General features: G+C 38.2%; 1 protein-coding gene across 1 annotated transcript; it reads left to right on the top strand.

Moving 5' to 3' along the window:
* The first annotated feature begins 7,693 nt into the window (after window positions 1–7,693).
* LOC126298133 (piggyBac transposable element-derived protein 3-like) lies at window positions 7,694–8,642 on the top strand. Its single transcript, XM_049989450.1, has 3 exons — window positions 7,694–7,708; window positions 7,789–7,885; window positions 7,927–8,642. Exons 1-3 carry the CDS (start codon window positions 7,694–7,696, stop codon window positions 8,640–8,642), a joined length of 828 nt encoding a protein of 275 aa, XP_049845407.1.
* The last annotated feature ends 1,264 nt before the right edge of the window (window positions 8,643–9,906 follow it).

Genomic DNA, 9,906 nt, shown 5'->3' with positions numbered 1-9,906 from the left:
ATACTTTTATTATTACCTTCTATAGGCTCTTCCTGTTCCATAGCTTAATCTGATAGTTCTACTTGTTGATGCATTAGCAATGGCAGTGTCGGAGTCATCATCTCTGACATCACCACTCACCTTATTTAATTTATCATTAACATCAACGTCATCTGTATCAGAATCCACGTCTCCAATTTTACTATTGCTAGTATTTAAAGTAATGGTTTCTTGTAAAACTTCAGTTTCTACATCAGATTATTCTGGTAAATAGCTATCATCCATTTGATTTTGTACACTTTTCTCATCTACTATTAAATCTAATTTTTCCAGTTCATTCTCCGTTACTGACTTTCGATTAATATGCTCCTTACTTATAATACTAATTTCATCTGGCATGCCGTGTAATTGGCTTGCCTCGTCAGTTTTATTACCCTGAGGCTGCACTACCTCTCCTCTTCTAAGACTGTAGGATGTTTTACTTTCCACCAACATTTTGTTATTAAATAAATTATTACATAAGAATTAAAAAATATTCTTAAAAAGCTATAAGGTTGTCAATACTAGCTTCCCCTCACTAGGTGTAAAGCGAGAAACATACTCGGTATCTTTTTCTATGGTGCGAAGCTGCTGCTCGCCTTGTTTTTCTTGTGTTGGGTGTCTTTCGCTGCTGTAGTCGACCACAGATGCGTATCTCTGCCCTTTGTCACATGCTGACGTTGGACTGAAGCTGGTGGAGGCGACAGGTGTACACTGCTCTGCTAACTGCTCCATGAAGCGTTGTTTCTCGTAGTGATGAAACGAAACGTAATCCTTTTGGAGCACGCACACACTTATAACTTTACACTTCGATTTTGCGTTTTGGTGTTTCCACCATCAACTATGCAACGTGGATTAATTAGCGGCATTTATAAATTTTGTTACCTAACAGTTCAAAGAAACTTACAAAAGTTCAAACAGGATTTTATTTCACAGTTCACACATTGCCACTTTTTATCTTTTTCACTGTTCATATACTACTGATTAGCTCATTTTATGATTATGACTACAGTCCACTGTTCTCACTATGATTTCACATCTCATCCAGTACACACTTCTCGTTACTGGATAGTAGTATCTTCTTTAAATACACGGTCCCAAGCAAGGAGATGCCATGTATAAATTATGTGACCCTTTTGAAGTCATATCTGGAAGCTGGAGAGATCTGGAGAGATTGAATAAGAGTCTCTGACTGTTCTTTACACCTACTTGTCGTCTTAAGTTGTGTTCCCAGCACAAAAGAAGGCTTATTGGTCATGAAATCTTCTTCAGTGGAGGCTGCTACACAGTCAATTCGAACCTATGATTGTGCTTTTTGCGGCATGCCACATGCCCAATTTAGTCTCTGTATCTACAGAGCGCAAGAGTACTGACAATGATGATAGGAGACACTTCTCATTGATGTATCATGTTTGGTTGTTATTCAAATATTCACACATTTACACTGTCTTTTACAACTCTTGACTTAGCATTCTTAATTTATGGTGACTTCTCATCCTACTTCCGAAGTATGATAGACGTGACAGAATGAGTATTACATATTCACAACTAAGTTACGCCTGATGTAGAGTACAACATTTCCCGATCTGAAGGAGACCCGAATCAGAGTGCCTATTACATATTAACATCTAAGTAACGCACGATACTTAGATATGTGTCTGACCCTCCAGAGCTTCCATTTTGGGAATTCATGTGTTTGTTTCTCCAAACTAAGTCTCTGTTGGTAGCTCGCAATATCATAATACTTGCTCAGAAAGCAGGATATATTAAGCTGTGTTCAAGACCTACAATCTGAAACTGCGAACATTTTGGAATATAATGTAGTTGTGTAATTCATATTGATATTAACGAATTATAATATACAGGGTGAGTCAAAAAGAATACCACAACTTTGGGAATTTAAAACTCTGCAACGACAAAAGGCAGAGCTAAGCACCATCTGTCGGCGAATTAAGGGAGCTATAAAGTTTCATTTAGTTGTACATTTGTTCGCTTGAGGCGCTGTTGACTAGGCGTCAGCGTCAGTTGATGCTAAGATGGCGACCACTCAACAGAAAGCTTCTTGTGTTATTGAGTATGGCAGAAGTGAATCGACGACAGTTGTTCAGCGTGCATTTCGAACGAAGTATGGTGTTAAACCTCCTGATAGGTGGTGTATTAAACGTTGGTATAAACAGTTTACAGAGAATGGGTGGTTGTGCAAAGGGAAAAGTTCTGGACGGCCGAGAACGAGTGATGAAAATGTAGCACGCATTCAGCAAGCATTTGTTCGCAGCCCAGGGAAATCGACTCGCAGAGCTAGCAGAGAGCTGCAAATTCCACAATCAACTGTATGGAGGGTCCTACAAAAAAGGTTAGTGATGAAACCTTATCGTCTGAAATTGGTTCAAGCACTGTCTGCAGCTGATAAGATTAAAAGAATCGATTTCTGTGATTTTATCCTTGCTCAAATGGAAACAGATGAATCCTTCGTTTCAAAGATTGTGTTTAGTGATGAAGCAACTTTCCACACTAACGGGAAAGTCAACCGTCACAATGTCTGTATATGGGGCACTGAGAATTCGCAGGAAACAACTCATTATGAACGTGACTCGCCTAAGGTGAACCTTTTCTGTGCCATTTCAGCCAATAAACTTTTTGGTCCCTTTTTCTTCAAAGGTGCTACTGTAACTGGACTACAGTATCTCGAGTTGGTAGAGAATTGGCTGTTCCCTCAGCTCGAACAAGAAGCACAACAATTCATATTTCAGCAGGATGGAGCGCCACCACATTGGCACTTATCTGTCCGTAACTACATACCTGAACGTCAACTACCCAAGGCGATGGATCTGCTGCCAGGCAGCCCGTGACAGAGCACTTCATCACTGGCCTCCAAGAAGCCCTGATCTTACCCCCAGCGATTTTTTCTTGTGGGGGTATGTTAAGGATATGGTGTTTCGGCCACCTCTCCCAGCCACCATTGATGATCTGAAACGAGAAATAACAGCAGCTATCCAAACTGTTACGCCCGATATGCTATAGAGAGTGTGGAACGAGTTGGAGTATCGGGTTGATATTGCTCGAGTGTCTGGAGGGGGGCATATTGAACATCTCTGAACTTGTTTTTGAGTGAAAAAAAACCTTTTTAAATATTCTTTGTAATGATGTATAACAGAAGGTTATATTATGTCTCTTTCATTAAATACACATTTTTAAAGTTGTGGTATTCTTTTTGAATCACCCTGTATTATAGAAGTTCAAAAAGTTATGTAGTATGGTTTAAATAAAGGGTACAGTTGGGGACTAGAGCAGAAACAGTTCATTGTGTGGTTGCAGAAATTAAGCAGATTTATTTTAAAGGGAGCAACGTATAACCTCACGGATATTTCATGAAATTTCTTCAGTTGTGTTAACTTTCTTTTAGAATAGAAACAGTTGCTTGGACACAAGGGATAATAGTTGATAACTGTGCTTTGTGAAACTGTCATTACATTAAAATACAGAGGATTACCAAACTATGTGTTGTTAGCAGATACCACGTGGGGTAGCCGCATGGTCTGTGGCGCCTTGCTAAGGTTTGGGCGGCTCCTCCTGTCACAGGTTTCAGTCCTCCCTCAGGTATGGATGTGTGTTTTGTCCTTAGTTAGTTTAAGTTGGATTAAGTAGTTTGTAATTCTAGGGATCGATGGTCTCGGCAGTTTGATCCCATAAGAACTTACCACCTGATTTCACTTCCTTGTTAAAAGATGCAGAATTATTGGAAACCACCATTTGTAGCTCGTACAAAAGCCATACAAAACATGCAGACGTTAAACTACAAATAGCCAATATTGTTTTTCAGTCCAATAATGCACTACTTGACTCTCGCAATATCAGGCAGATTCAGTTGTGTATCAGATGAAATGAACTTTTAAATTAAATAAAAGAGAAACTGCATTCAAGAATATATTAAACCATCCACGGTGCTGTAAGAGAATGTTTCCCTACAGGAGGTATCACACCACAATAAACATCAGTTTCCTTAGAAAGACTACCTTAAACCATCAGATGAGACCATGTATGCCAACTTTTCACAACATCCTTTATAAATTACATCTCGAACTTAACCCATATCAGTTTTGCTAAGGTACTTTCTTACATAGTGCAGCCAAACACTATGTACAGGACTTTCAAGAAAAGTAATAATCTGCCTTTCTAACTCTACGATATGGTGATGTGCAGATGGCAGTGATTTTCAGTTTTGCAGTGTATAGGGATCTTCCCCTATTTTAAACTCCTTGGCTAGTTTTATGACAGAAAGACACCCTGAGCAATAAAGTTGAATGCAGTGAGGTAGGTTCATGCATAGATTATAGATAAAAAATTTACGTACAATCAAGTAAAGTTATCACAAATGAATGCAACCATATTAAAACTGTCTGTACTGTGCATGTGCATCTTCAAGACAGTTTTGACAGCCAGAAATCTTTGCATTATTTTAACGCATATTTCACATGTTTTGTTGTTTGGCCACCAGTAGAGTTAGTTGACATCTTTTCTCTCTTTGCAATGCCTAAATGAGCCTACTTACTATTAGTGGTCAGCTCTTCTTGTAGTGAGCACCTAGTGACATGAACAGCAATTTTTGCAACAGCACCACATTAGTCACTGAGATGGAAGGTAAGAAACCTGTGTTAGATGTCCATTGTTATCTTGGCACTGCATATGGAAATTGTACATTACAATTTACACTGGTGAACAAAATTAAAACAAGAAACGGAAATTTTATGAGGTTGGATTTATTTTTCTCCGAAACAGTATAAACAGGTGATAGTAAAGTAGAAACAATGCAAAAATACAGAACATAAGCAGCTGCAACATGTATCATGGTAGACAAAAATGTTCGTTATTTTTTCAACTTAACTGATTTGCTCTCACCTTCCAACGACTCGTTGATGTGCTCAGTATGGAGTGTGACCACCTCTGGCAGCAATACAGGCGTGGAAATGATGGGACAAGTGTGAATGGTCTTATCAGTCTCATGTTGATGCGTTAACGTCCATTCTTCCTACTGAACTGCTCGCAAGCTTTGGAAGTTGTTGGTGGATACTGACGTGGTGCAACCCATCTCCTTAGTGCATCCCCACGCATGCTCTATAGGGTTCAAATAATAGGAGCGAGCAGGCCACGCCGTTCGTGCAGTATCTTTCGCTTCCTAGAAAACATCAACATCTGTAAAGTCAAGCGTTATCGTTCATATCATTACGGATCCTCCTTGATATCGGCCTCTTTCCACAATGTTTGGGTTCCAAAATCGTGTTCCACATGCCCTCCAGATGTCAATCACTCTCCAAACCAAACTGAGAATCATCTGTGGAAAGGACATTGGCCCACTGTTCGACTGTGCGGGTGGCATGTTAATAACTCCACTCTTGACAATCCCTTCTGTGAAGTCGCATCATAAGTACACATACTGCAGGTCTCTGACAGTAAATGCCACTCTGCCGAAGCAAGCAAACAACGTACAGACTGCAGGGGATACCGTGATAGTGCAGAGCAGCGTTGCCAGCCTTTCAGCTTTACTGGATCGCATAATTGAAATGAAATTTTCATATTTTCGCTAAGGGATCGTACGTGTCTACAATCAACAATATAAAATCCGTTTTTGGGTGTCTGTCATAGACTTCTTGTTATAGGTCACCTGTCTGACGGATTCTAGGAGCAACAAGAAAGTCATTTTCAATATTTCGCGTAATTATTGACTGAATTTAAAAATTTTACGTGCTAACATAATCAACTCATTAAGAGTAAGTTAAGTTTAACATGATAAAATAAACATTACAATTAGGAAGTAAGTATTTGTCTTGAAGCTGATGGCGCTTAAATATTCCAGTTTTGTTCATCCATTACTCGAAAATGAAAACATTTAGAGACTTCCAACAAACTTCACATTTAACTTCAAATGTTTAGGTAACTTCTTCTCACTAACAGCCCCCACAAAATGAGGGAAGAAAAAAGTTTATCGAATACAGTATTTTCACTGCTCATGTGGTGAAACTTCAGCATCTGCCATGCCATTTTAGTTTTTTACTTCTTTAACACCAACAGTAGTTGCATAACACTTTGCATATGGTATCTATATATATCACTGAATACCTGCAAAATTATATCACTGTGCGGCACGTAGCTCAGGGGGGTACCATGTGGTGGGCACTTAGACGTTTCAAAAACTAGCTTCTGCTTACACTGACATGCAATAAAACATCAGGCGTGAGGTTTTAATTTATCAGGTCTTTACTTCTAATGCTATTCGTAACACATTTTGCATATAGTATCTACACAATCACTGAATGCACCTGCAACATAACATCACTGTACAGCCAATACTTCAGGACAAAAGGCGTCAGAAATAATGAAATTTGTGAGAAACTCGCTTCTCCTTAAAATGGAGCGAAAATTACCTATCCAGTTATCATCCAGTCATTCAAAGTGAAAGCACTTAGCAACTTCCAAAAGACTTTCAGCATAATTTCAATCTTATTCTAAACTTTTTCTCACTTACATGCTTATGGTCAAGAATAACGGAATTAGAGCGTTATTATGATTGTTACAGTGCACTGAGAAGTCATGGCTCGTCTCATCTGTGGCGTTATACTGGTACCACATAAAAATAGACGTGTTTGATTAATCCACGTTAACGTCTCCACATTTTAATGCTGTTCACTTTTAATTCTTTTTATGTATACAATTCATAAAACCATATACATTTTTCCTTGTTTGCTTACCTTGGAAGAAGACTTAAAAATGGAATGCATCAACCTTATCATCATCATCATTATCATCACATCAGCATCATCTTCCTCCTCTGTAGGGTCAGGAATAAACGAACTCTAAGCAGATAACCCCGCACATACGTGCGTTTTCTTCCTGCTACTGCGCATATTTTCCTTAGAAACAAACTTTTTGCATTAGGCTGCTGCTGCTCACACACTGGCTGGCAAGCAAACATCCATTCACTGTGGAAGTAAATAGCCTATTCCCATTTTCCACTTTTACAACATTCTTCTAAAGAAAAATTCTTTTGCAGTCAGCATTCGAATGGGGAAGGGATAAACACGAGAGCCCTAACTCTGGTAGGGCTGGGAAATCTCTCTTGCCAAAAAAATTTTATGTTGAGTATGTTACCCCAAAATATCCACTTCTGTACAGTTCTTAAACTTTTCGTCTATTTTTTCGATAGGAAGTATCCTCCAGTCATCATCGATTTGTTATAGATGCTTGTTATCATCTAAAGATACTATTCTTGGAAATTTTGACATAAGAGGTAAAAGAAAGGGAGTTGTTTTCCTTTCTTTGTTTTACCCTCTAATACCTCCTGTTACATATATGTAACGAAAGTTTTATATGGGTTTTATTGGCGTTTAGCCAATGCTGGTTCACCAATTCCCACTGTTGCACATTTTTACAAGCTATGCAGCGAATTCTATGAGGAATAATTGGAACTACTGTAGAGATATAATCTTTGACCATGTTTGTAACTCCTTAGGCAGAAGTTGGTCGCTATCATGTTGCGCAAGATATGTGGTATCCTCTATTAGTGTGGACAAAATGTTTATAATCAATATATATTAAATATTTTCCCTTTAAATAAGTACTAGTGGACCAGTCGTTTGTATTATTTTGGTTCTGCGTATTGAAATACCCTAGGAAGGTTGAAATGAACTCATGTTACGTATGTGTAACTGTGGATGTTTAGGGTTATGTTTATGAATGTTCATATTCTGATATTTAGGTTTTTTATTTCATTTCCAGTTAACGATTGATGACATTCTTGAGGGTATAAATAATCCTGATGAAAGTGATTTTTCTGAACTTGGTGATGAGGATGATGATGGAATTCCGACCAATGGTAGCACACATATCATGACGGTAGAGAAACCTCTACTCCAGAGATGTTGCGAGTGTCAGCTGTTTTCGATTCAGTAAATCCTGAGTATGTTCCAGAAGATACAGAGTTCTGGAGGGTCGATGATGACTTTACTCCAGAAATTCATCCATTTGTGCAGCTTCCAGAAGACGAACATGAAGAAGTGCTCGCCCTTTTGCAGTACTTCAGATCTTTTGTGACATGTGAAATGCTGGAACTCTGTATTAAACAAACTAATATTTATCGTATTCAGAAACTGGGCACTACTATTGACATTGCCCTAGCTGAGATGGAGCAGCTTTTAGGTATTTATTTGCGTATAGGCTTGGCTCAAAGCCACTTCCAGAAATTAGTAGATTTGTTGCATTTCCAGGACATACAGAAAGAAGATAAGCTACAGAAAATTCGACCTTGGCTTACTTTGTTCTCACAAACTTGCCTGAGAAAAGTGCCTGAGCAAAATCAGTATGTTGACGAAATAATGATCCCTTTCAAACGATGCAGTAGTCTTCAACAGTATAAACAAAAGAAGTCAACACAGTTGGGATTCAAAATGTGGGCTAGAGGTTGTTCCTCAGGGTATTTGTATGATTTTGACGTTTACAAAGGTGCAGCTTCTAAGGCAACAAGGCATGTCACTGGAAAAGGTCTTGGTTACAATGTTGTGATGAAGCTAACTGCAGTATTGGAAGAAAATCCCTTTTTTAGGGTTTACGCAGACAATTTCTTCACATCGTAACTTGGTGCTGAGAGACTACCAAAGAGGGGTATTTATTATATAGGCACAATAAGAGATGGAAGATTCAAGCAATGTACTCTTCCTGATGAAAAGCTGATGAAAGCGCAAGTATGTGGTACTACAGCTTCACAAGTTACTGCAGTGGGCAAGTTCATCATTGTGAAATGGTGTGATAACAAATGTGTTACATTAGTATTTTCCCTAATAGGTATAGAGCCAAAGGACATAACAAAAAGATGCGATAGATCTAAGAAAGAACATATTATCATCCCTAGGCCATCCATTGTCCAAATGTACAAGTAATATTGGAGAAGCAGATCTTCATAATACGTTGACAGCTCTATACAAATTCCCCTAAAATTCAGAAGATAATATTAGTATATCTTCTGACACACAATAGCAATAGCTGTTGCCAATAGCTGGCTGAAATATAGAGAAGACTGAAGGACCTGTCTGAAAAACATTTTTCTCTCAGACAGTTTCAAGCTAATCTTGCAAATGCATTGATGTCTGATAGGCAAAGGATATTCAAGAGTGGATGTCCAAGTACTGAAGATATGTCCAAAAAATTCAAGAAACCTGCTACTACAGTAAATCCAGGGCTGGAATGCCAAAAGGTCAAAAATGACCACTTTCCTAGGTGGAATAACGCGAAAGGAACGCGCAAAACATGCATGAAACAGAATACTTTTGTTTAGTGCTAAAAGTTTTTCTGTGCCTCAACAAAGACATAATCCGCTTCAGAAGATTCCACTACTAAAAGAAATGTATGTAAATACGATTATTGTCACATTATTGTACAAGCTTTTGTAATAAACTGATTCAGAACGCAAAACTCTAATTATACATTTACCTTACCCATGCCAATACTATCACTCGAATCCCAATGTTACATATGTGTAATTCATTGGAGAAAAAGGACTCAAAACAAAGAAAGCTATAAGTTGCACATTTGTCCTCCCAAAATAGTGGTAACTTTAAATAATAATCTGCTAAGAACAACCTACAAGTAATATTAATTGTTGTGAATCCCAGAGGGTTAATAGAGCACTCTTAGGCGTCAAAACTGCAAACAATGACAATAAATCATCATCAAAGTTATATCTCTTTTTCAGTTATGAACATTTTGTCTGCATGAAATCCCTATATCTGCATCAAAGTCTTTCACGGCGTCCTGTTCATTATATGTTTCTTGTTTTGGTGCCTTCAAAACTTCAACTCGTAAATACATTTGGCTGTCAGGAAGAAACTTCGACCTGTTGTT

Source organism: Schistocerca gregaria, chromosome X, assembly GCF_023897955.1.
Source record: "Schistocerca gregaria isolate iqSchGreg1 chromosome X, iqSchGreg1.2, whole genome shotgun sequence".
NCBI classification, from domain to species: Eukaryota; Metazoa; Arthropoda; class Insecta; order Orthoptera; family Acrididae; genus Schistocerca; species Schistocerca gregaria.
The sequence above is the reverse complement of the archived record's forward strand: the minus strand, read 5'-3'. Positions and strand labels throughout refer to the sequence as shown.

Coding starts and splice junctions, on each gene's coding strand:
- LOC126298133 (XM_049989450.1), top strand. Junction 7,886..7,926: donor TGATGGAATTCCGACCAATG/GTAGCACACATA, acceptor CCTCTACTCCAG/AGATGTTGCGAGTGTCAGCT.